The sequence below is a fragment of the Lates calcarifer genome, linkage group LG13 (genome assembly GCF_001640805.2).
Source record: "Lates calcarifer isolate ASB-BC8 linkage group LG13, TLL_Latcal_v3, whole genome shotgun sequence".
NCBI lineage: Eukaryota > Metazoa > Chordata > Actinopteri > Centropomidae > Lates > Lates calcarifer.
The window spans coordinates 921,927-948,695 of NC_066845.1; the positions used below are offsets into that span (position 1 = coordinate 921,927).

General features: G+C 41.2%; 4 protein-coding genes and 1 long non-coding RNA gene across 5 annotated transcripts in view; 2 read left to right on the plus strand and 3 right to left on the minus strand.

Annotated features, from left to right (window-relative positions):
- Nucleotides 1-5,925, minus strand: part of LOC108901589 (coiled-coil domain-containing protein 60) — a 29,612-nt gene extending 23,687 nt beyond the window's left edge. The window contains exons 1-3 of the mRNA XM_018703166.2: nt 5,399-5,925; nt 1,779-1,856; nt 1,358-1,434 (exon numbers count right to left, since the gene is read on the minus strand). Of these exons, the coding sequence (XP_018558682.1) occupies nt 1,358-1,434; nt 1,779-1,856; nt 5,399-5,659 (416 nt within the window). The 5' untranslated portion in view covers nt 5,660-5,925. The remainder of the gene's footprint in view (nt 1-1,357; nt 1,435-1,778; nt 1,857-5,398) is intronic.
- A 2,471-nt stretch (nt 5,926-8,396) lies between these two features.
- si:dkey-1k23.3 (heat shock protein beta-1) lies at nt 8,397-10,849 on the plus strand. The gene is made up of 4 exons (XM_018696563.2): nt 8,397-8,763; nt 9,155-9,218; nt 9,448-9,568; nt 10,068-10,849. The coding sequence occupies exons 1-4, from the start codon at nt 8,397-8,399 to the stop codon at nt 10,596-10,598; spliced, it is 1,083 nt and encodes a 360-aa protein (XP_018552079.1). The 3' UTR covers nt 10,599-10,849.
- Nucleotides 10,850-11,551: 702 nt separating this feature from the next.
- On the minus strand, nt 11,552-21,932 carry hspb8 (heat shock protein b8). The gene is made up of 3 exons (XM_018703469.2): nt 21,281-21,932; nt 17,872-17,935; nt 11,552-12,746 (listed from the first exon to the last, which is right to left on the minus strand). The coding sequence occupies exons 1-3, from the start codon at nt 21,708-21,710 to the stop codon at nt 12,572-12,574; spliced, it is 669 nt and encodes a 222-aa protein (XP_018558985.1). The 5' UTR covers nt 21,711-21,932; the 3' UTR covers nt 11,552-12,571.
- The window catches only part of srrm4 (serine/arginine repetitive matrix 4), a 64,456-nt gene continuing 59,416 nt past the window's right edge, over nt 21,730-26,769 (minus strand). Inside the window, exon 13 of the mRNA XM_018703357.2 lies at nt 21,730-25,658. Coding sequence (XP_018558873.1) covers nt 25,364-25,658 — 295 coding nt within the window. The 3' untranslated portion in view covers nt 21,730-25,363. The remainder of the gene's footprint in view (nt 25,659-26,769) is intronic.
- LOC127143167 (uncharacterized) lies at nt 25,541-26,501 on the plus strand. The gene is made up of 2 exons (XR_007814400.1): nt 25,541-25,676; nt 25,902-26,501. It is a non-coding gene; the product is annotated as an uncharacterized LOC127143167 (long non-coding RNA).

The following is a 26,769-nucleotide window of genomic DNA, read 5'->3' on the forward strand; positions in this document are numbered from 1 at the left end:
AAGAATAAGAGCCAATTACTACAGCTGTGTCGGGCTGTTTGGGATTTCCTAAATTATGTGACAAATCCCCATCCTACAGAGGAGGATTAGAGCCATTTCAAATACCTTATTTGACATTATGTAATTTTATTATCCCGTTTTCAGATATTTTTGTGTTTTTATCTTTTTTGTGAATTCCAACTTTAGTCAAATAATTGATTTCCATGTGGCACCACTCTTCCTCCTTATGAAGATCTCGAGAAGTGAAAATCTTTTCTATATATCAGGAGATATATCAAAGTACGATGGTTCTGGGTTTGAAAGCTGGTATTGCAGTGGATAATTTACATATGTTCTATATGAGGTGTATCACAGAATCACACACAAAAAAAATGATCTCACATACACAGTCAGATGTTGAAGAGAGACTTTCACTTTTGAGTGTGAGAGTGTCACCAACCCAATGCAATGGAAGTGAATGGAGTTTGCTATACATCAGCTTGGTTAGACAACACTACACAAAATATGTCGTTTATGATTTTGGTGAACTGACTCTTTGGTGTAATTACTTTGGTAAGAGGAGATAATGATGATAATCTGGTGGTTCATATTCCCACTTAGACATCCATTATGAAATATAGTATTGCTGAAAAACAAACCACTACATGTCAAATGTTTCCACCTCACTGGCCGAGCAGAAAAACAAAATCAGGCTGATTAAGTTTAAGAGGTTTGCTCTGGCCAAAGAAGCAGTGAGATATATGAGCTTTCAACATGTGAACTGACAGAGAATGGGCTGCCATTTGGCCTTAAAAGCCATCACAGCCCAACATCATTACTACTGTATTCACTTGCAGGAATAAACAGCCACAATTCATCTGGGGGTTAGTTTCTCCTATGAAAATGGCAACCTTTCCCCATAACACCTGTATGAATAATTCAGCACTCTGGGCTCTATCAGAGGCTGTCAGAAATGTCAGACGGTTAGAAGTACCCTTGGCTGCCCCCAGAGGATGTTGTCTCTACACCCTGTGGTGGGGTTAGGGGGTTGCACGCAGACACTCACCACACACACACACACACTAGACCAAATGCCACCACTTTTTCAGTGCCAGGACTCCACTGCCTGCAGGACTCAAAACCTGAGCATACCTGCAGTGAGCAAATTGTTGCAGTCTTCTCTTTTTTTCCATGAACTATGTTGTTGTTAAATGTGACTTTTTCCATAAATAGGCGCTACTGCAGTCCTTATCTGTTTCAGGGGAAATAGCAGCCAGACACCACATAGTTATATTAACACTGTCTCCTGCAAAAAGAAAACAGGAGGGATTCATTTTTTCCCCCATATTTGTTAAACACCCACAGATGTAAGTCTCACCTGGCGTGGCCCAGATGCTTCCTCAAGGAAACAATATCTTCTCTTTTTCCAGCCTGAATATGACAAACTGGCAAACTCTGAAAAGAAAGTGCATAAAAACAAAAGGACAAGCAGCTATTATCCTTTTGTCTTCTAAGTTGCTCTGGAGCTCAGAGCACCTCTTCACCCATGAAAGACTCTGCCGCATCCCCATGTGACCTCTGCAGAGGCAAATTGGGCAGGAGGCCAAGAGTAAAAATTGTCTCTAATATGACATTGCTTATGGAAATGACAGATAATCAGGCAATTAATCTCTACATAATTAACTGCAATGAGTAAAAAAAACTCCTTATGCAAGATAAACTGATGTTTTCTACAGTGTAAATTAGATAACAGGGTGTGAGAGGAGTATAAATGTGGGCTTAATGATTAACAGTCACACCTTGCTTCCTCCTGTGGAATCTGGAAGATTGCTGTAAATGGACTGGTGGCCTGCCTTTGCTGGGTCATCTGCAGTCACCTATGAAGAGATCATTAGAGAGAAAGCTGAGGCATTAGCTGGACATTCTAAAGAATTTTCTCATCTTGAGATTTTTCATTTTATGCATGTAGGCATCTTAAAAAAAACACATTAAATCCAATCCAACAGATACAATGTTAAAGAGTTCAAGCTGTTAACAACAGAAACAAAAACATATAACATAAAATTAAATGCTAAAAATAAATGTAGCAAATGATTAACTTAGTAGGTGAAATTATTTTTTTGGGATACAGTTTACATTAAAGAAAAGCTCAGTTTGAGAGGAGCGCACGTGTCCTTACCATGTAAGGCTAGCCCTGCGTGCTGTTGGGCTTTAGGCTAATGTTAGCAGCTCTGTCCAGTTTTTTTTTTTTTCCATTTAGAATAGATCTTTATTCTCACTGTTTTTTCAAAACAATGAAACACCATATAAAGGATTATATAATGAATTTTGGGGAAACTCATAATCCGGCAACTCCAACTAATGCTATCTGAAATAGCAAAATGTTTCTAATACATCTGTTAGTAGTCAGTCCTTGAGTCAGCTAGAAACATTAAAAAGTCAGCCAGAGGCAGCGTTTTCAACCAGCTTATGAAGCTAACGTTAGCCGAATTAGCTACCTAGCTAAAGCTGAATGACACTTGTCAGTACCGCCGACAAAATCAACTGAATAGAAAGAAAACGCTCTGTTCCAAGTGAAGAACTGTTTCAAAAATCACCAAGAATTTCAGGCCTAGACCTTACATCCAGCGGTTCCAATTCAAACAGAAATTCCTCAGGCAACTGTACCTTAATTTGCAATAAAAGTAAAATTATACAGTTGTGTAGCTCTACTAGGGTATCTAAAGTATCGGCAAGTTAGATAAAATGCTTCCTGTCTTGGCAGCATTTACTGCATCATCAAGGAGAGCGCTGTTTCGTCTACCCAGGGGAGGCTTTCTTCCCTCACGTCACTGGCACAACTTTTAATTGAGCCACAGCTCAAACTCTGACCATGGATCAATGACTAAAAAGTGAGCCAAAGATCATCTATTGTTCCCAATCAGTCTTGTGTCTACTTCATTTTATTCAACAGATTTGCTTTTAGCTTCAGAAACCAAACTTTGTTGCTGAGTAATAGCATTCACAGTTTTGATTACTGGTTCAAATGCCTTTGTGGCCATGCGAAATGAACCCCTTAAAACTGCACTCACTCGCTGGTGGATCAGGAACAGGATTACTACTCAAATCCACATACATTTATTTCAAATTTGAATGGAAATCCCAAAGTTTTCAAAAGTACCAAATATGCCAAGCTGAATTCTGGGGGCAATATGTGTAAAATGATTCACCAGAATATTTCCATAAAATTGAGTGCTGCAGCCATAAAAACATGGAATCCTGGGTTTGAATATTCCAGTCAGTATATGATATGTCTTGTAGATGGAATAAAGTGATGCAGACATTAAAGCTAGGGGACAACTGTATGATAAGGGCGTTTAACCCCATCACACCAACAGAAAATTGAGTTTGAGAAAGTAAATACTGAATCATTGGTGCTTAATACAGATGACATGTTGCTCCCCTAAATGTCATGGCTTTTTTGACATATGGCAAAGCTACAGATGGACTGGACAAGGGCCAAGCTGCGCTCCAGTCTGCAAGCTGCATCATCCAAAGGACAATAGACGGTGTCGGAGAGCGTAGAAAATGCCACGGCCCTCATATTTTACTGTGAGGCTTCTCTGAGCAGTCCTGCCTCTGCTCGGCCCCTGCTCCACCCTGCCGTCTCTCTTCATCTTCCTCCACACCCTCCTTCTCCTCATCATCCCCTTGTCCCCACACGCTTCTGCTGATGGATGAGCTCATTTGCTGCAAATCTCTTTCGAGTCAAACCGGGACACTGTTGTTGCCTTTCTGCTACTTCAGTGGACACAGAGAATAGAGAGCTCACCATATGAATACTGTATGTGCCCATATGAACGCACATAGAAAATGCATGCTCCACTCATACATGAAATCGAAAAAAAAAAAAAAAAAAAGATTATTTTAGAAGGTCTCTTGTATTTCCAGCAACTCCCAGGAGTAACGCAGAAACACCAAACAATGTTGTTAGTATTGCATTTGTCTTGACAGCACCACAGAGAGCTGAATCAAAAGCATTGTAAATGCAATAACATAGAGCAGGAAACTGCGAAGAAGAAGATGAGATTGCCTTGTTTTCCCTCCTTGGTGATTTACAGTGTATACCGGGCTATTCTTGTTCACTGTAGTCATAGAGACAATGGACTGGCAACAGGCATGGCTAAACCAATTCAGCAAATGAATTTCTTCAAGCAATAGCATAGTTTTATGTTTGATTGAAGTTCAAGTGTCGCTCCGTATTATTTCTGACTCATTGCTGGCTGCAATAACTTGTAAAACGGCTCTCCAAAAATATATTTCCATAGATAAAGCAGTCCATTCTGATGTGTCAGTTTTGATACGGACCACGTCTCTCTATTCGCCGGCCAGCCGGCCTGCCTCAGCGACTGAGCCAGCCTCACAATAACTATGATGAATGCAGTGTCCACAGGAACAAACCAGCCATTTGACACTTCATCCCCCTTGATGCATTAGCTGCTAATATCCCGTAGATCCATGGCGGGCTGTTTGAAGCCTTGTTATTTGCTGTGACTGGCCCCTGCAGGCCCTCCCCTGAGCACAGGTGACTGTAATCATCTTACAAATGGCAATGTCTTACTTCAAATGCATTTGTTAGGGGGAGCAGGCTTTGGGGGATCAGACGCAGCACCTGTGTTGCTGATTAGGAAAACTGACTCTGCAGAGCCCACTGGGTCTTCAAAACTATCTCTGAGATCCTCTCCAAGTCAAATCACTCTGAGGCCTATTAAAGTGAACTGGGTCACGGGTGTGTTTCCCATCCTTCGAATGTGGGTCCGAAATGTGTTTTCATCTGGGCTAGAAAATCTGATTTGCGACAGACTTGATGTGCTTGAGAGCAAAGAAGGATCAGTGTCCATTAAAAGCAGATGACGGGACTAGTCTTGGAAGGGACTTCTCTGTGTAGCCATGGGGAGGCGGGTGTCTGGGGTGACTGATGAATGAAAGATAGAAACCCTGCCATGAAATGAAAGAGATCACACGTACATATACAGAAAGATATGAAAATATCATTTGAGAAGGGCATTAGTAGTTCAAGGGAGGAAAAGCAGGAGGGACCATGAAGACTTTCTGATCTTTAGCAGCTGCCAGATGGGATGGGATGAATCAGAAATCGAAAAAAGAAGATAACAGAGAGAGAAAGAGAGAGTTTGGGTTCCTTCAGATGAGACATTTTTTATTTTTGGAAGAGATGAATAAACTGTCAGCGATCTTTGAAGTTAATCCTGATTCAAGACATCAACATGATTTGGTGATGATGTGTTTACAGGGGGTGGGGAAACTCATCAGAGAGTCTATTCTAAAGTCTCTCACTCTTCTCTATACTCTCACACACACACATATCCTACACAAACAAACAAAGTGCACTGAACTTGACAAAAGTCAGCCGCTGAGATACCTTCCCCGCGTGTTGTTGTCCCATGTTCGGGATCACTGGTTTGGTTTCCAGATGTGAGGCCTGTCTGGGCGCTTCCCTCGATCTCCAGGGAGCTTCTCGGCTGCTCTGCCGGAGCAGGTGCAACTTTCTGCGGTCATGATTCTCCCGAGAGTCCGCCTCCTCCTCCCGCCTCCTCCGACATCTTGCACTGTTCCACGCACGAGGAGTCTGGCCACAAACCGAGACAGGTTTCACTGTGCCCGAATGAGTCTGTGAGTCCATGATGAGTCTGTAAGCTACCGAGCACACTGAGGTCGTGCAGGAACAGAGGACATTTCCTTTGAGAGAATTAACAGCGGTATAAAGTTAAAGTTACAAATTACATTTTCTCAAAGTCGCCAAACTTCGGCGTCACGCGTTTTTGCCCTGCGACCTCCGTTTCCCATGGCAACGTAAATGAAGCTCAGCCCACAAGGAAGTAAAAGTGTCACTGTGGCCAGAAGTATGTGGACAATCCTGTCAATGTAATGTCGCCTACCTTTTATGTACAGTAAAATAAATAAATAAATAAAAGTCAGCCATTTTGCTGCTCTGAATGTTTGAGGCCCCTGTTTGGAGATGAAGAAGTAAGGGAGGTATCCATTCTAGTTGAGATTTGTAAGGGTTTTTTGTTTGTTTGTTTTTTGTTTGTTTGTTTAACAAGCACAAGTGCAATGGATAACGTTTATGATGGCTCTGTTCCATTAAGTGCCTCAGTAAACCTCACCACTGAGATTGCAGACAATGTGACATAACTTAGTTACACCTTTGTTTTTCGACTGTGACTAAGTCAAAATAAAGCAAGCTCAGGTGTTACTAATGACACACACAGTTTCTATTTAAGTATCCCACCATGACAGTGTGACAGTGAACCAGCATGCATAATACCAGGAGCCTGAAAGTGAAGCAGCTAAACTGGATTCAGCCATTTTTCATATTCTGACATGCCAAAATGTTGTGGATACTGCCTGTTGTCATCTAATTGTTGTCTCACTCTCAAACATGCTTGAGTACTGAGTGACATGGACAGTGAATGCTGCTGCTTGGCTACATTAACTTATCTCCTCCGGAGATTATAGCACTTACTTCTTAAATTACAGATGTCATGAAACCAGCAATCCTGCCTAAAATACTGTGAATATACTGGTATTGACTGGAGTAAGCCAAAGCTTATGTGATATTCAGCTTTGTCAAAATCACTGCATGCACTCAATCCAAATGAATAAATCCAGATAATGTTGCAGAATCAATAACAATTTTCCCTCACTCCATTAATCTACCTTTTCATGCTTCATCTCTTCAGTCCACGCAGCTGTGAGAGCAACCTGGAAAGCTCTCAACCCACTAATTGTAAAAATTACACTGTAATCACCTTGTGACCAATTATCTATTTTGTAATGTGGACAAAGAAAAGTGTTGGGAAACAAGGAAGACAGATACCAGAGTTTACACTGACTTGAGCTGGATTGACTCGACCCTCTGCCACTAATTAACAACCAGACAAGAAGAACCGATCAGTGAAATCAGCTGCTGGTGTTTGCCTGGAAATTCGCTAGCAAGTGTTTAAATGTTGTTACTTACAGCTGGAAAACCTGCACACACACATTTCACCTCACTGAGCATGAAGAAAAGCTGGGATTAGAGAGCATGAAATTACACAAAGGGGGTGAAAATCAGACTTTAAAATTCAATTTGCTAGGTTAACCATTTACTGTGGTTCTTATTTACTTAAGAGAATATTCAGCAAAAAAAATGCCTGAATGTTTTGGTGAAGAATCATCAAAAACTGTGAAGTATTAAATATAAGCTCAAAATAATGACCAAAATTATAATAATGACTTCAAGCTGGGGAATGTGTAGCTCCCAAATGTCATCCCTGCTCTCAATTTTGCCAAATTTCATTTTAGCCTCTCAAACTAGTTTTAAGCAACATCATGAAAACCTTACTGCACCGTGAGCATACGTGTCTCTAACGTGAACAGGATGGAAGTCTCTAATGATGGTTGAAACAGGGGAACCAATTTTTCAGGCGACTCCAGCAGCAGCACAGAATCCTAATTTAACCTCTCACAGCGTATCCTACAGACAGAAACTGTGGGTGAGGCATCACACAAAGTGTCAGAAACATCTGTTCAATCTGTTTTGAGCTCCAATGGACAGTATGCCAAGATCTCAGGGCACACGGCCCTAAAAATGAAACACTGACAAGTCTGTCACACTTGATAAAAGAGGGAACAATAATAATCCTGTTGAAACTGCCGAGTGAAAGAAAAATGGAGTGGAAGGGAGCTTTGTACACTCAATACACACGCATGCCACTGAAATGTTTCAGATAACACATTTTCTGTCCTTCTCGGCCTCTAGCAGAGGTATTACATGCTCCATACAAACTGTTGCCACTCTGTGTCCTTTGAGGGATGAAACACAGGAGGAGGAGACACTAGCACTGGCTCATGACAAGACTGAGGAGCCCAGTCACCACTGACAGAATAGAGTTCACTGGGATGTGAGAAGAACAGTCTTCAGGCAACAGATGCAACAGTTCAAACACAAACCAGCCTCGGCCAACTGCTCGCTATTTGCCATCGTGCCCTTAAAAGTTATAAATACAACTAATTAGTCTGCCGCCTTCTTCAGGCCAACGAGAGGTAGCAGCCTTCCCTCCACACCCATCACCCCATGCCCACACACCCTTCTCATGGGATCGGCATGAGTGCTTAATAAGCGCTAAAACAGACAGGAGCATTATATAAAGCCCCTCAGAGGTTTCTCTGTCTCACCACACTTAGCTTTGGCGAATCTTTCTTTTATCATTTCCTCACTCATTAAGTCGATTTTAATTGCTGAAATTTCTGTGAGTTAACCCCGAGAGTCCAGAAGTTACTTGCTGACTGTCATCAAAAAAAAGGGGTGGGCTGCCATTTTTCATCTTCTTCTCTTCTTTACTTATTTTTTTCTCTGTGGTTTTATTCCTTGAAAAATGAGCGAACAGGCCAAAACAGAGCTGTCATGCGGGGAGTATGGCAGGGGTGGCCCCTGGTACCCTCTGAGAAAATGGTGGCAGTCCAGCCGGCTTTTCAATCAGGATGTTGGCCTGCCGCCTTTCCTGGAGCCAGGGGACCCTTGGTGGATGAATGTGGACTGGCTCCAGAGGAGTTTGGCAGCCTCTGCTTGGCCAGGGTACATACCCACTCCTCTGTTTGTGCCCTACATCTCTGGGTCGATGCATCATCCCAGCCAGAAGATTAGTAAAGAGCAGTACAAGTGGAGGGTCAGTCTGGACCTGGCTCATTTCTCCCCCTCAGAGATTTCTCTCGGCGTCAAAGATGGATTCCTGGAGGTCGGAGGTACAGAACATTGGCTTACAGCTCTGCTAATTAAACAGCTCTAAAAGTTCACTTTGTTAACATTGCTAATTACTTTTACACACAGGACAGTTTCTACTCTTAATAAATATTAATAATCTTATCTATCTAATATTATTATCTGAAAGAGTAACAGAGTTATCTAGATAGAGTTCTCTCACAGTTCATAGAATAAACCCCTTAAAACTTAACCCTGATGGAAAGGAAGCTGAATGTAACAAAATTAGAAAGCTGCTTAAATAATGTGCCCGGGGAAATTAAAATCACAGCTCTGTGGCAGAAATTAATTTCTGTGTTGAGTAGTTTCTCTGTGTTGCTTGATTCCTCTGCGTGTCCTCACATTCTTCCCCCATAAACGGTAATCCATCCCCAGGGAAACATGAGGAGAGGCCAGACGAGCATGGATTTATTGCCAGATGTTTTACAAGGAAATACAGGTATGCAAAGTAAACACTGATATTAACCTGCAGATGATGAAATATGCACAGTTTGAGCTATTTTAAACAGCAGTTGGCAGCCAAGAATGCAGCACCGAGGGTCTGTTCTCAACAGTATCTGATTTCTAAAATGCTCACTGAGCTGAAAAATGAGATATTAGCGTACATCAGATTCAGCATTTGTTCATTGTTTGTAGCGGCACTGTAAACATGACCCTGTTACTTTCAGGATCCCAGCTGAGATTGATGCTACCAAAATCACGTCCACACTTTCTGTCGATGGTATCCTGACTGTGGAAGCTCCAGTTCCTGAAACTTCTGTTCCTGCTGCCATGATCATTCCCATAAAGGTGATTACAACTGTGTATATATATATATATATATATATATATATATATATATATATACACTGTGTATATATATATATATATTTTTTTTTTATATATATATATATATATACACAGTTATATATACAACTCCTCATTTTTATTCGTTGGTGTTTTTTAAGGATTAAACATAGGAGATATAATGTGTAAATCAGTCAGCTTTAGAGATGCTGGTAGCAAAATTTTTGGTATCTTTGGACAAAGCCTTGCTAGCTGTTTACCCCTGCTTTTTCAGCAAGAAGCTAAAAAAAATGTCAAGCCATTCCTTTAAACTGGATATTGTCAAGAGAAGCTGTACACAATATCCCCTGATTGCATCCAGTTCCATGTTCCTCTTGAGTTTCCACTTATGACATAACCTGACATTCAGATTCAGTATAAAGCAGAGTTAGCTCACCTTTAATCGTAACCACTCATTTCAATATATTGCTGTAATTTTATACATATTTATGTACAAATGTAGTTGGAAACAGAGGCTGGTGGAGAAGAGGAAGAAAAACATGAGAAAGAAGAAACCTCTGAAACAGACCCAGACAGCAGCAGAGCACCAGAGGCCCCAGAGTCTCCGTCTGCAGAGAATGATGGGGAGGAGCCTCCGCCAGAGGTCCATGGTGACCAGGCCCACCCTGGCAGTGCAGCAGCTGGGCTTCAGCAGCATGAAGAGAGGAGGGAAGAGGGGGAGGAGACCCATGAAAAGCCAGCTGGAGAGTCCCACCCCTCAGCGTCTGAAGATGGCAAAGGCGCAGAGAGTCAAGATTCTTCTGAGCACCATGAAGCCCTGGAAAGCCAAGAAAGCCCAGATACAGACACGTCTAAACAGCCGGAACACAAAGAACCGGCCGAGGCTGGAGAGGTCCAGGTAATGGAAGGCTCAGGGGAGGCTGCTGAAGAGATCACCCAGCCCGAGCAGCCGGAGCTGGGCAAGAGTCCACTGAGTGAGGTCCCGAGCCAGGAGCTGGAGGCTCCCGACATAAAACAAGAACACACCGAGTAGACACACAGTATCGCCAAAACGCTACACACACCGCATATTGACAAAATACTGAAACTGCCCTCATAGCTTGCCCTGCATCAGGTCTATGGATGCATTTTAGCCAACAGATATAACAGCCACCTAACTATGCTGTCTTTGGAGCTCCAATAAAGCAATAGCATGTGAAAATGGTATATATTGTGTTGGTGTCATTATTACATCTACATGCTTTTACACTCTCTCCATTTGGACATGAATTGTAGGCTACATCTACATGTGACTTTGCAACTGTCTATAAATAAGTGGTCACGTTCACCAGCATCATGTTCATAGTTACAGCTGAAAATGTGTGAGTGCAAAATTTAAAAAGTGATTAATTATCATGATGTTCCAAGTAAGAGGTTTTGACATTAATCTGATACTATACATTTGCGCAGCTGTGCATTAGTCACTTCTACATGAGTAACTTGCTAAAGGAGAAACTGGCGATTCCAATTATGCTGTTGCCATGGTAGCACAAGTCCACACATATCATCTAATACCAACAAATACAACAGTTTATGTGAGCTGGCACATCGGACAAAGCAGCGCCTTTGCACAGCCAAAACTGTGAAGGCCCTTTGTTGATGCCACAGTGCGGTTCCAGTTTGGAAACTTTTTAAATTCAAACTGATCATCCCTCTTGATTCCAATACACAGAGAAGATTACATTATTTTGCATCACACAACATGCAATGGAACTACCCCAATTTTTTGCGCTCGCATTCAAAAGCTCTGGCAGTGCTGTCTCCGTGTGTTCGGCCCATTCTGCAGAACGCAGCAGTGCCACTCTCACCCAGCACTAAGCTCTCCGCTAATCTGCTGCCCAATTCCTTCTGTTATCCAACAATAACACCACAGGCTCCCTGGATCCCTGGAACCGGTCCCGTTGAGTGGCACGGTTCTCAATAAAAGACACAGATGTTAAGACACACTGAGAGATTGGCTGGACATTTTTATTGCATCAGCCAATACAAAGACATAGACAGAAAAGAAGGCAGGAAACAAACGTCTTTGGCATATGACTCAGTCTGTCCGCTCCAACAATCATGCAGCCATCTTCCTGAATGCTCAAATAGAAAAGACAAATTCAAACCATATTGCAAAACCTGGAACACTTCAGTTTAATATTTATAATGAATTGGTACATATTAAAGTATATTTACAATACACTTTGGTAGAATACAGTATTAATGCACACAATTCACCCTCTACTGAAGCTACAAAACTTGTGTTTCTTGTCAGTTTAAGTGACATTCATTAACTAAAGTCAAGGCACCCAAGTAAATAAGGCACATTTGTCATTTTTTTGAACCAAAGAAATCACATACAATATGTTTGATGCAAAGATTGTTCCACTAAATGAATTTCATGTTAATATAAATACAAATATAAATTTGATTCTTTAGGAGTTCACATACTGTATATTAAGTTACTGTTCCTGTAAGTTACTAAGCTCTTGCATAACCTCAGAATACACCTGGATATAATATTAAAGCTGTACAAGACAAGCTAACACACTGAGGGCTCCATAGCTGTTTGAAATATTTTGATCTTCAGTGCCCAGAAAACATGAAATATAACATGAGTGAAATGCTGTTTGATGTTATATCATTTTGTAATAAAGGCAATCATTGTGATAATAGGGGGGAAATACACATAGAATTGAAATAGACAGAAAATTAACTGGCAACTGTTGATTAATTGTTTAAGTCATTTTCTTAAGAAAAAATGCCGAACATCGATTGGTTCCATTTTCTTTTTTGTGAAACTTCTATCTAAAAGTCTTGCCTGGTGCAGCTTTAACATAAACACTAGGACCTTGATCTCCTGGTGTATTTTGCACATTTTAATTCCAGGTTTGTAACAACAAGAAGCTGAAGGCCACACATTTTGTATCAAACTTGTAACTGATTGTGCAGGGTGATCTGTAATGTTAGTCAGAAGGTTGGGGTTTAGACCATGGGTGCCTCCTGGGGCTTAGGGACCTCCACCTCCTGCATCTCTCCGCCCTGGGAGTCCTCGTTGCTGAAGAGGTAATATGGAGGCGTCTGCCGAGCTTCGATGATGAGGACTCCCTCAGGGGACAAAGAGGCAAAGACCGTCAGAGGGTCCACGTCTATCGGGATCCTGATCAAACAAAGGGGAAGGAAGGTGAGAAACAGTACGTGGCTCAAGTGTCTTTTATGCAAGGATGGAAGCTGACTGTCAGAAGTTTACTTGGTGGAAAATCTGTAAACTGCTGTGTGCGTTCAGCATGTTTAAAAGCACGAGTGGGAGGAACAAAATAAGGAAAGCGATGAGGAGAAACAGCCTGGAGAAACTGTTAAATTCCTTCTTGGAGGTCACGCAAAAACCCAGTGACATTACACTCTAAAGGAGCTGCTGTGCAAACACTGTTAAATGCAGAGATTTTTTTTTTATTGACACTTTGTCGATACCCATAAACAGCCTCCAGTCAGATGAGTTTAGCACTGTATGTCAAGGGGGAGAAAAAAAAAGTCTTGGCTCAGGATTTAGACTGTATACTATTAAAAACCCTGTCCTTCTTGGCTAGCACTTACTCTAGACAAAAACTATGTCACACCCAGGAGATGAACTGAAAACCATCAGGAGTTTTCATTTAAAAAATCCTCCATCTCTGTGACAAAGAGGAGGGAGAGAGAACACACAGTCGATCCAGGTGTGAGGTTTACAAAAATGAAGCCTCACACATTCAAATTAATTAGAGTGTCTGTCTGCATAAGTTTAACACCTGTAAATGTCCATCGATGTACACTCTCCTAATCTGCTGTTCTCATCTGTCATACAGGCAGCAGCTAATTTTGTGTCAGGCATTTTTTATTTTTTGCTTCTTCACTTTGTTTTTGACATTTCTCATGCTGAAAATGTTACATTTTACAGAGCAGAGTGGGATAATTGGATCCCAAAAACTTGCAGGAAAATACAAAGTGTTGATGGAAAATCAGCCAGAGCTGCAGTGTGTGAGCGCTGCATTTCATTAAACTGTATATACTGCATTAGGAACAATGATAATAATGATATATTATAAAACGGATTAGTATTTAATTAGTGAGTTCATTTCAAGCTTATTTTCGACATTATTCGACATTTTGGAACGAAAGAACCTGCTGTAGAGGTGCACACACACACACACACACACACACACACAGACACACACACACATCCAGGCAAACTTTGTTCTTTGTCAGACAGCGTGACCAAATATGGGTATTGTGGATTTTCTGTGTGAGCAGCCAAGTGTCTTTGGAAGTTAATATAAACACCAGGCTGTCCTGCTCAGAGAAGGAGACTGTGGGTCTACCTTCCATTTAATTAGAGAGGACTCTCCACTGGCTTCCCACTCCACTGAGAAATACAAGTCAGAAGGGACTAAAGACCTCACCTCACAGAAGCAGACAGACAGAGAGGTCAAGTCAGGTCTATTTGTGTGGAGACATATCACATACAAAGTCTCACTGAGCTTTAAAGGTCTACTTCAACAACAACCAAAGACAGGGACCCCCCCCCCCCAAAAAAGACAACAATTGGATAAAACAAACAGGGATCCCCCCCTCCTTTATCAGCTAGGCATGCTATAGAAGGCATGGGGAAAAGACAATTACAAAAATTGTAACAATAATAGAAATGCAGTCCAACAGTAGGATTATAGCAAATCCAATTTAGATAGAAGAAGACCAATACAATACGTCCAAAGTGATAAGTTGCAAGAGGCATGTCCCTGAAAATGTTTCATTTCGAGGCCATGGGCAGACTGGAGGGTGGAGGGTGGGTGGGAGGGTAAGTGGACGGGGCAGCTCAGAGGTGGGGGGAGAGGTGGTGACGTGTTTAAACATGTATATAGAATACTGTAGATGTAGAAGAGACTCATAGTCTTAATGCTAACATGCTGATGCTTAGCATATATATGAGAGTATATGTATATGTAGTATGGACCATACTAGTGCAATATACACTTTAAAGCTAGCATTTTATTTTTTTTCTAATATTTATTCTATCAATTCCCAGGTCTAGCCAAACACGCCTGCATGTTTCGGTATCTGTCGGTATCGGTACCCACGTTCCTTCAAGGAGCCAACTGCCGCAAAGCAAAGTTGGTCCTTCTGACAAAGTCAAATCACTCAGCTGCCCCATTATGTGATACTCTGGCAGAAACCTTATCTGTCCAGCTTGGGGAGTTTATTTACCTCTAGCAAGCGCACATTTTATCGCAGACATTGATTTTGTACAGCTGCCAAAGCTTTGTCCAATATGCTTTTCCCCTGCAGAGATGGTGAGGCAGAGAGAGACGGGACAGTGAGGCCTGACTGGGGGTGTGTGTGTGTGCGCGTGTGTGTTCATGGAGAGTGTGGAGTGTGTAAAACATACAACCCATATGCTCTTTCCCACACACACCCAGACACAGTATACACATGGACTGAGTCAGTCTGAGTAGAAACAGACACAGAACATACAGGGCACATATATGTTTAGGCATACAAACTGATAGGACATGTTGTGTTGCTGCTGAGTTACCTTTGCCCTCAGAACTGATTTATCATCTTTGGTTAATAAATTACATATTTCTCACTTGTTTGGATCAGAGAGTTCAACAGAAAAATTGTTGCACCGCTTACTGTACAGCCTCTGTCTACTATGATCTGTGACGATGTTCTGTCAATCTCTTAATTACTGTTATTGACTGTTGGCATTTACTTTTCAGGAGCATCTACATACTACTTGTTGCAGAGCATCTGTTTCACCTGTTGTTGCTATGGTAGGAATTATTAACTGTACTTAAGAAAGTATTGGAGGTACTTTTATGCTTGCTCTCTACTACAGTGAGTGAAATATTTTTCCTTTTTATGCCACTACGTATATTATTATAAATTATTATGAATTTAAATACCCATAACAGTATGTAAGGTGGTTTAAGTTAAACTTTAACCAGCTTTGGCATTAAAATGCTGCACACTTGTTAATGTATCAGTGATAATAATCCAATAATGTTGAATGATTAATTAACATTCTATGACATAACAATATTACACAGTGAAAGTCTGCATACTGAGTACTTTCAGTTTTGATTCTTTAAGTACATATTGCTGATATTACTTCTGTATTTTCCCTTTAGGGCAGCACCTGATGATTATTTTTATAACTAAAAATATGTATAATGTCAGTTATTTTCTGATTTAACTAATAATATAAAACACCTGAAAATAGTGAAAAATGTCCATCACATTCTCCTAAATCACTAGGTGACATCTTCAAATGGATTGTTTTCACATAAGAAGAAGAAATGCCACAAATCCTCAAAAATGATTTTTAAAAAGTTGAAAGTAGACAATATTTTTGTTTAAAAAGTTAAATAGAAGACCAAGCAATTATCAAAATAATTGCCAAATTATTTTTGTTGATTAACTAAACAATTAATTGCCTAATTATTCCTAACTATTTCATTGGAGTGAAGTTTTGAATAAAGGGCTTTTACTTGTAACTGAATATTTTTAGATTGTGTTGTTGCCACCTTTACCTTGTTACAGAATCTGTACACATGCAGAGCACAGAGGTTAACAATGATAAAATTAACTGTAGAAAGGCCGGTGGTTTATCAAGACAAACTTAAGTTTTTACATTAAAAGTGAATTTATTCCTTTTAAATGAATAAAAAAGTAGAAGCACTTTAATTAAAAGCTCAGCCACAGTAACCCTGCGAAAGAGCGTCTACTCCACACTCTCTATCTCTCCGTCTTCCCTCTCTTATAGCCAGGGGATATGTGTATTGGGGGCAGTTATTTATATATGACCCCTCCCTCCATCACCACCACTCCCTCTATATATTCAGTCAGTCATTGGCTTAAGGTTTTGCTTTGCTGAGGAGCACAGGCCTGATTTGAAGGCTTTCCAATTAAAGGGATTGTGATATGAACAGTGTGGGGCTAGCGCAACTGCTTGCTAATTAGCCAACAGGAAATTAGCAGAACTGGAGTGACGCGCCAGTGAGACGGCGATTCGCACCAGCGATTAGCGCTGCTGTTTGAAGTCTTCCCACTGTCCAATTAAACTTGCGGAGGCGGGCCGTGGAAACTTCTGTGGCCTGTTTGGCTCGGATGACTTACAACATGAATACTGCTCCATACACCAGTACTTATCCATGAAGCGCCTGCTTCAGTATTCTGGTGTTAGTAAGTGTTGTTTTTGTCAGTGGCAACTGTCTGTAGCTGACAGGTTTTGACTTGGAGGGTTGTTTGTCCACTCAGAGCTGATATGAAGCAGCTGTTCAAAACTATTTTAAGTAAGAGATGTGGACATACAGTAGTACTGACTTTTATGTTCTTGAGAGATAAATAAACATCAGTGTTAGGTGCAGTATGTTGTTGTATCTGTATGTACTCTTCTATTAAAGAAGAGAACATACAGTTTTGTAGTGTTTGTAGAAGAAAAGAATCTGTTTCTTTCAGTAGGTGTCAGATTTGTAGGGGAAGGAAGGACAGTTTTTCAAATGGCTTTAGAATGACGTGGTGCTAAAGTTTTCCTGTCTGGTACACTAACAAATACTCTCATTTAAATAATATGGACAGAAAAAGCAGGAATAATGTTCCAGCACATCAGAGAGATTAAGTAAAGAAAACCTTTGGGGGAAAAAACACTGTTTGGCTAAAGTTACTGCGATAGAGGCTGGCTTGAAAAGACAACAGGACTTTGATTTCTATGGCAGTAGTTCCCTTTTTTTGACTTTACACTTATTAATATTTAAGCCATGTCTGCTTGTCGTGAGCAGTTCAATAAAATAGTATTGTCCCCTCAAAGACTATTTTAATTGAAATATTTTTCAGAGGTCTAACAAGGTCACATTTGCAATCAGGAAAAAGAAATGTCATTTTGTGTAGAAGAGACTGATTTTTTTAAAATTATTTTCTATCCCTGGTACTCACATCATGTAGTTAACTTGACTCCCTGGTTGGGAACCACTGCCCTATAGCTTTCTCATGTATAATATATACAATGGCTTAAGCTGATAAAGATTAAGGATAAGATGACTGATATGCAATTTATTTACAGTGGTGCACAGTAAAACGGTCAGTTTAATTCAATAGTCCACAGCTAATCACATGGGAGTCACATTAGCTCAATGAACAGTAAACATTATTCTGACTGAAATGAAAAGTGAAACCCTCTGTGTCCACAATTTGCTGAAATCCAGTGGGGAAAACAAGAAAGAAAAGAAAGTGTTCACTGAAATTATACTCACTGTATCTTCTTTGTGAAATTCTTTGTCACTATGCCTCCTTCTTCCTGCTTCTCTTCATGTTTCCCTGTTTGAAAAAAAACAAAAAAACATCAGACAGTAAGTGAGAGAAGCGAGTAACTGTGCGATAGATTAGCGAGGTCATGGATCATAACTGCATGTCCTTATCGGCACTTGAATAGGACACTGATCACATATACCTCCACTTATAACTCTCTCAACCTATCCAACAGCTTATATGAAAAAGGTGTTGATGTAACTGAGATCGAAAGTTTCATTTGGTACACACAGTTCTCCATTGCTCAATCCCAGCAGTGTTTTTGCATCAAGATCTCTAGGGTGGGTTGCAAAGAACATGCTGAAATGATGAGACACTTATTCATTCCCTTTGGTTGCTTCCAAGAATGGGTCTTCTGGAGAAAGACACTCACACATGTTGTTCTGAAGTTGGGGAGAACAGCTAGGGCCTGGAAAGCCCCCCCTGCCCTCCCCTCCCTCACCTTCTCCTCAGAGCTCTGTTTATGGCCGTTCTATCTCTCAGGCTTGCTAGCAGCTGCTATGGGGGGCTGCTAAATGTCAACGCCACTGCCAGCAGCGTGGCTTGCCCCACCCTTCAACCCCCAGACTCGACTATGCGCTACCTTATACCCCCACAGTGAGTGAGTCTCCGCCCTCCGAAAGTGCTGGACTCCACCAGAGTTCGAGCTGGAATTAAAACTCCTGAGAGAACTGAGCTAAGACCACCAGTGAAGTCATGAGACTATTATGAAAACCTTGTCATGACTTCAGACGTAAAACTGGTCCCTTGACTGTATCCCAGTGATATTTCATGAATAACAGAGGTTTGGTTAGAGACTAGTCCAACAAGTGCGCTGCCTCTCCCTGTTTTCAGATCGGTTACGACGGAGATGCAAAATTCCAGATGCTCTGTGTAATACTGTGATGTTCTGGGAGGAGAGATGGCAGATGGTGCCTTATTGTTATGGATGAGATTTTCTGCCTGTACAAGTGTCAAGGACAGACCTGTAGCTTTCATATTTGCAGATGGAGGAGCTTTTTGATACACACTTATTAATGTGACATGGGGGAGGCATGTACTGTGCTTCCCTCTATCAGATTCAGAGTTGGGTTCAGTTAAATTCAAAGATTTGTAGAGAAAGATTCTGCTTATGTTAACAGGAAACAGCACTGACTCTTTATTAGATGCATTGCTGAACCAACTTTAAACCCTGACTTGCTTGCTAACAGGTCTGTGATTCTTTTTTAATCTTATTTTCTCATGTTTTTGGGTGTAAATCATTTATAAGGACAAACAAACTGACAGATCGAGGCAGCAACTCGCATGTTAGGCTCAGCAAAATTACAGTTTTTGTCAGTGGAGTCTGGTAGCGATATATGATTATAGTTTAAAAAGAAGGATCTTACTCTTTAATAAAAAGGTCTGTCTCTGCAGGAATCCTATTCATAATGTTGACAAACAGAAACAAGCACTTTAGTGGATGTACTCTGACGTGTCTATCAATCATTTACACCAAAAACATGGGAAAAAGCTCCATATTCATTGTGTGCCAGCTGGTTAGTGTAAATTTGACCAACCGCAAATTTGCGTTGAGATATTCACCACTAAAGCAGAGTGTTAACTGAAGTGATTTAGACCTGGAAGAGCAAGTTAACACCCATTTTAGCTCAGATGTCAAAAAAAAGAAACCACAATCAAACACAGAGTTCATTCTCAAAATGTACATCTACTTCATTTTAAATGACTTTGTGTTTGACCAGTAGGGGCCCACAGGTAGATCTGTCGTTCACAGGGTTAATCCAGCCATACCTCTTGTCACACTGTGGCTGATTTATCCATCTGTCAGTAAGCTTTTAACCTGATAGAAACACAGCGTACATCACGGCTGTGTTGAGCGCTTCTTTGTTAAAGAGTCGTGAATTCATGTACTGAACACCTCAAACATGCTTGTATCACACTCCCTGTCACACTTTTAGAACAAGGGTCGAGTCACTGTGGCAGGCTGGCCCAACATGGCGCTGACTGAATGACCCAACTGGCATACCAAAAATGTGTTTATAAAAAACTCAGAGTACGGGGGGGCTGCTGTCCTCCGTGCCCTCCTTAGTCCTGGGTATCCCTGGTATTCATCTGCTTCTTTTGCAGCATCGACTTGGGGAAACGATTCTTAGACAACTTACTCCAGCAATAAGTGACTGAGCTAGAACGTGACACCGGCAGAGACAAAAGCTGCCCGGTCAAAGTGGGGTCCTATTTCCAGAACATTCTCTCCAGCAAGCAGCTTGTCTTATTGTAAACAGAGACTGTTGTCACGGGCCTTGCCTTAAATCTAAATTGAGCTCGTGGGTGACTGAGGGAATGATTCTGAAACAGGTGTCTAAGCTTGAGGATCTGCCTGCCAACGTGCGAGTCCCAGTCCCCAAAATCTGTCCAGCTCTTCCATATCAAGAATCATTATTGCTGAGACCATGTTACACCACAGAGACTTCCATTATACTGCTTCAAACCTGCTGCCAAAGTGAGAGAGATGATATTTCTTGGCCAGATAGTTACCTGCTAAGATGTTTTTTGTTGTATAATTAACACTGTGACGTTCTAAATGTATTTTACTTGGGATGAAAGCTGCTTTTTTTTCCTCCTGTTGTGCCTGTTTAATTTTTGTCTTAATGTGACTTTTTGCTGAACAGTTCAATAAAAATGCAAAAGATATTGAAGGGATAAGAGACGTTTTAGAAATATTGAGGTCAGGAGTTCAAATTCCCTCAGTGAAATCCCACCCTGCGGAGAAATAAATTGGACTATAGCCACCAAAAAGTATGGAAAACTCTCCAGTTATTTATTTATTTTGTTAAAATGTGCTAGAACTGCTCAGTTATATTTTCTGTGACCTTTTATATGACTAAATTTAGGTCTAAGTGCTGATTCAAAACTGTTTACACACAGCCATTTCTTATAGAGAAAACAATATACCTACCTTTTTTAAAATAAACTATAGCAAAATAATGTCAGAATCCACCTCTAATATGGGAGACCAAGTGCCACTTCTATGTAATCAAACCTTCAAATTCTCATAAACAATACTAAGGACATGACCTCAGTGTCTCCAGTTGTGCGGTTTAAATACACTTTGGACAGCAGGTGTTGTTTTTAATGTGCTCTATAAATAAAACTGACTTGACTATTTCTCATATCAATGTGAACTGATGATGGGTGTCAGTGGTACCGCTCACTTTGACCTCCGGTCATTGATCATAAGACATCACAGCCGTCACAAATATCAGAAGTAAAGTTTCCGTTCCCCTGAGGCTTTAATCCTGGATTATACAGTCCTGTATCCTCCTGACAAAGTGCTCACATTTAGTTCAGACTTCTCCAACATTTTCTCAAACTCACCTGACACTTCTACAAATCCGTCTCTCGTTTTGACGTGTAATTCCTCTGGTTTGAAGCTGTGGACGTTCACGCAAACTTTCCAGGGCTCCCCCCCGGTGGTGATCGGGGAGCTCCGGGAGGAGGGCTCCCCGTACCTGCTAGTGTAGAGCGCGGGGCCTCCTGTGGACTGGCGCGGGGCGAAACCCGCTGAGCGTAAACTGCTGCCGAAAGGCGAGGGGCTGAGGCGCGTGCTTAGGCGGCCAGGCCGAGCCCAGCCCGGCCAGTCCATCGCCAGATCGTCGGGGAAAGGCGGCATCCCAAACTCGTCTTCCATAAACCGAGACGCGAGCTGATCCCTGAACGGAGACTGATCCCTGAACGGCGATTCACCAAACGGATCCCTGGGAAACCTCTGCCGGTTTCCCATGGTGTAGAAGTCTCCCTCTGCCATATCCAGCTGAGTTCAACGCCAGAAAGAGTTCAGCTTTTGGTACCAAAACAACCCTCAAACAAAAGTTTTTTTTTTTTTTCTTTTTAAGTCAGAAGTTTCCTGCGCCTGCGTGGTAAAACTTTATCTCTTTTGGATTACGCGCATCACCGTTACGCAATCAGTCACCTGTTGATCCAACAACAAACTCCGGAGCGGACATCAAGCTTCTTAGACCCTCAAGTGAACTGGTCTAATTCCTCCTGGCTGTGGGTTTTATACTGCGCTCGGCTTCCAGACGGTGAGTCGCACAGAGCAAGTGTCGGGAAAGTGCTGGGAGGATCTGGAGAACGATCACACTGCAAAAAATGACCCACGTCAGAGGCAATAGTAAACCTTCAAATCTTCACAGTGGAAGGAATGTGATAGTAGACTGACTTGCTCCACTTTAAATGAAACATTTCTGCTTTGTATTCAGGTCAAAACACATCATAAGGTTTAAATGACAGTTAAATGACTTGCTGATGTGGATATTATTTACAGTGTAGGTGCAACAGCTGACCAAAGACCGGCCTCCCTTTTTACCAAATTAAGTTACTGTCCACATGTCACTCATAACACAGTTGGGGCCCCCTCCTCTGGGTGACTCACCGGCTTTTTAATAGAAAATAACGCAGAGCTTCGTGTCAAACACGCTGATGTCACAGTACGGATAAAACAAAACAGCTAAGAAGTCAGCTTTGTGAAGACGACCTCTGTTTACTGTGGTAAATAAGTGTGTTTTTCATCTGTTTCCGGAACATAAAAGAAAGACTGCGGAGGCGTTTTATTCAGAACATGATTTTATATAGCTTATTCTGAACACGCAGTGAAAGGGGAAGTTGATTTCATGGGGTTATGGCGGGGACGATTCAATTTCCAGGTGACACATTATTACGATGTGGAGTTCACACTGACACAAGATAAAATGTGACAGTATGAAAAACATATGCTTTTGCAATATGCGCCTTCACATGGGAAAAGGGCAGAGTAGGCATAATTTAACACTGAAACACTGGATCACTATTGCTATATGACCTTCTTATTGGAGTTTTTCAAAAATAACAAAAGACACGATCAGAGGGATCTTACACACAAAGACATCTAGAGTCCACTGATTGATGCCTACCTGGCATTTTGTCTTATTTTCCTACTTCACTGGTCAATGCATCATATCCATACCAACATTTTAACATCCAACAAAGGCCAAATCACATTCTGTAAATCATATAATACCACCTTTTGTATGATTTATACAATGCAGATGCATATTTACACCACAGTAATTACATATTTAAAATTACTTTGCACAAGAACTGATGCAAACTTTACATTGTGAAAGGAGGGGTTGGCCTGGGTGCCCATCTAGGGAGATTATCAACATGACTGCACAAATCATCCGCTGGCACCTCGTCACTGCCGCTTGACACGAGTCGTCGTCAGTTTGTAGTTTATGGAGGACTTTTGTGCCAAGTTTCTTCCTCTTCCGGCATCATATTTCCCTCATTCGTCCAATTTAGTTGACATTCAGGGAAATAAGCTGAGAGTATTGAGTGCATAGAGAGCAGTCTGTCAGGCCTGGAGCAGTTAATACAGACAGGATGATGGATTTGAAATGATTGAGAAATATAACTCTCTTAATTATATGGAGAGGCAGTTTCAAACTTTTGGCAGATTAAAACTCTGGAGTCAAAGCAGCCTCGAAATTAAATTTAAAGAAGTGGTTTGACATTTTGGGAAATATGCTTATTTGCTCCTTCGCAGAATTAAATGAAAAGATCGATGCCACTCTCGTGCCTGTGAGATAAATGTGAAGTTATGATCAGCAGCTGGTTGACTTAACAAAAAGAATGGAGACGGGGTAAAGAGGCAACCTGGCTCTGCCACAAAGTAACAAAATCCACCTAGCAACATCTCACTAATCAACACATTATATGTTGTTTGCTGAAAAACCAAAACTGAGGAGTAAAGATGTCAAGCTGTTGTTTTGTGTGTCTGACAGAAAACCTGCAAAACCACAACTTGTTGATTCAAACTAAGTGTAACAGCAGATTTCAGTGGTGTTAAGCTTTAAAGCTAACTGGCTGCTCTCTGTAGCTTCATATTTAGAAAACAGACATGAGTGGAATTAATCTTCTCATCTAAATCTCTCAGCAAGAAAGAAAATGAAGATATTTCCCAAAACCACTGAAGTTTTGCTTTTCACAAAAGCATTTAAAACACCAGTCAGACAGGAAGGATCTGTTCTGCCACTCCAGTCTTTTGAACATCTGCTTTGAGGTTTATGTGTGAGTTAGGAGCCAAAACCAAAAGGAATAATTTACAACAAACCAAAAATAAACGACAGCAGTGTCATAACAACTATAAACTGACAGTGTTGCATAGAAAGACTGACCACTACCGAGAGGGACAACAAACCAATAAATATTAAATAAGTAATAAATATGTATGGTGCTGCACAATTCAGAACTTGACCTTCCATTGTGATCAAGAGCAAAAACACAGTTGATATATGAGTTGGTAGCAAGAAAACATTATTCAAGTAAATTGAGAATTAATGCTGTTCATAAGCTTATTTTCAACATGTTGCAACCAAATGAGGTACAGCTTTTTCTTCCTGTGCTTTACAAAAATCAAATAAACAAAAATCAGACTGATACTTGTACCTGATACAAGATGTTAATTTAAGCTTTGAAATAGATAAAATGTACATTATCTTTACCTTTAAATATCCTTTTCCCAAAACAAATTCATTACATGTTTTGTTTGCCACAAGTTGTCGAGTGAAAAACACCTCCTCTGTCCCTGCACAATGTTATGATTGCTCTCTGTTGTATTACATGGACTGACATTTCAATTGTTTTCCACTTGATCAGAGGATAAATTAATTTGACATTTGAGCTGACAGGCAGTTTGCTCGCCGTCAGGCCAACCTCTCTGATTCATTTTTCAGTGGAAACACGTTTGTTCTCCACCTTGTGAAGTGGCGACATCAGAACAATAAACCTTTTTTCTTATTCCTGATAACGATCCCTCTGAAGCCATTTGTAAACAGTTGGATGAAGTGGCTCAAATGTCACTTCAATACCTCACTTCTTGGTGCAAAACCTAGGACATACATACCTGACATGAGACAGTAAAGGTCTGATGTCCTGTTAAATGTCAGATTTAAGTCATTTCCACCCTTGTTGGGGTGTCTCATTATCATTACACCTTGTTATGTACCATTTTAGAGAACCATCAATATTAAAATAAATAGAAAGTTTATCATTTCAAAGCAGTAATTTAAAAGAATAATTTAATGGGATGTGCACAGGCTAAAAAAAGTCTTTGTTATGTGCAGTTTCTACTGTAAGTATCTAAGAGATGAACAGTCGCAGGCCATAGTGAGTGCTGATGCAAGAGGATGCAGTACAAGAACAAAACAAACAAACAAAAGGACATTCAGTCTCCAGTTGTCTCTGTGGGCAGAGCGAACAGGACTGCCTCATGGTCGGACCCCTGCTGGGACATTTCCACTCAAGCGTCAAAGTGGAGCACGGAGACGCACACAGTCGATTGCTCCAACATCCACTGTCCTCGTTCTCAAGTGGGAAAACAAGACTGGCGCTTCAGTCCCTTAATGTTCTCTAGGAAACCTAATGCCTGGTTTTGTTGCGTTTGTTCAACGAACCGCGACTCCTGCTGCGACTACGCGTCCCAAAGATTGAGTTCCAGGACGAACTGCGACTGTAGCTCCTGTAGGAGGAGTAACTGTGGCTCCGGCTCCGGCTGCGGCTGCGGCTCCAGCTCCGGCTCCTGCTCCGGCTGATGCTGTGGATCGGGCTGCGACTGCGGCTGCGGGTGAAGAGGCTGCTCCAGGATGACACGCTGGTGGACCGACTGGTAGAGGAAGGACTAGGTCGGAAGTAAGGGATGGGTCGCTTCCTGGCACTGCAGAGAACCAAAACGGTGAGTGGTGTGAAACTGACAAACAGTATGAGGGAGTTAAAGCTACAATGTGTAAATTTTACTGAATCTTTAAGCTACAGTAATAAATATTTTTATATGGACAGTGTGTCAGACTGTGTGTGATCTGAAAGAGGTCACTCATTGTGATGAACACACAAGTAATTATCACAATGAATTATCACGTATTTCAGCTGCAATTTCACTGCTTTTGTTCACTTTCACCAGTCATCATCATCAGGCAGCGGTTTCCAGTGAAAAAGCTCTGCTACACAAAGATGTCACAGCCAACAAAACAAATGTGTATTTCCAGCAGGCACAGAGCAACATTAGTGTTTACTTGGAGCCATTGATTGATTTGGACACCTGGTGAATTTATCCAGTATTTGCTCTCCTTCAACCTCTTTTTTGGTCTCCATCGACTCCTAAGAGAAATATCTTGCTTTTTAGCTGCTAAATGCTCCACTCTGTTCACTCTGTCTGTCTGCAGTGTACAGAGCTTCATCCAGGAAAAGGCCTCACTGACAGTTGAGGGTAGTAAAACCAAAACAAATGTCTGAAAGACACTAAAGTGCTCCACACAGTTTCACTCATCAGTTCATTGTGGGTTTGTCACTATGAGTACCACAGTCACAAATAATGTACAAGTATTGAATGGTGCAACTTTAAAAGAATAGAGATTAGTGGAACAATATCTTTAAAAAAAAACTGTTATTATAATCTCTCTGTGTCCTTTTGTGCATCTTTCTTGGTGTATATCATTTGTCTTTTTCTTTCATTTTCAGTGTGAAATGAAAAAAAGAGTAAAGCTGACTATGTGGCAGACAAGATCTGTTCTTGTTATTTTTTTACATTTCAGATTGCCTGCACTCGCCATCTGTTTCTTCAGCACCTGTGGTGGCTTTAAAGCTGATGATTATCTCATCCTCGGGCTAAATGCCATTGCAAGGTACGCAGCTCTTCAACGCTAGGGAGAGATTTCAGGTTGGGGACCTGTCCAAATGAGGGGGTGGCGGGTGGGACCAGTGATGCATTTTTTTCCCCGCCTTTAGGTATAAAAATGTATATCAGAGATATAAATAACCAGGCTGGGAGA

Coding starts and splice junctions, on each gene's coding strand:
- si:dkey-1k23.3 (XM_018696563.2), top strand. CDS start 8,397: ATGAGCGAACAGGCCAAAACAGAGCTGTCATGCGGGGAGTATGGCAGG. Junction 8,764..9,154: donor TGGATTCCTGGAGGTCGGAG/GTACAGAACATT, acceptor ATCCATCCCCAG/GGAAACATGAGGAGAGGCCA. Junction 9,569..10,067: donor CCATGATCATTCCCATAAAG/GTGATTACAACT, acceptor GTACAAATGTAG/TTGGAAACAGAGGCTGGTGG.
- hspb8 (XM_018703469.2), bottom strand. CDS start 21,710: ATGGCAGAGGGAGACTTCTACACCATGGGAAACCGGCAGAGGTTTCCC. Junction 17,936..21,280: donor CGGATTTGTAGAAGTGTCAG/GTGAGTTTGAGA, acceptor TTTTTCAAACAG/GGAAACATGAAGAGAAGCAG. Junction 12,747..17,871: donor AATTTCACAAAGAAGATACA/GTGAGTATAATT, acceptor TTGTTTGATCAG/GATCCCGATAGACGTGGACC.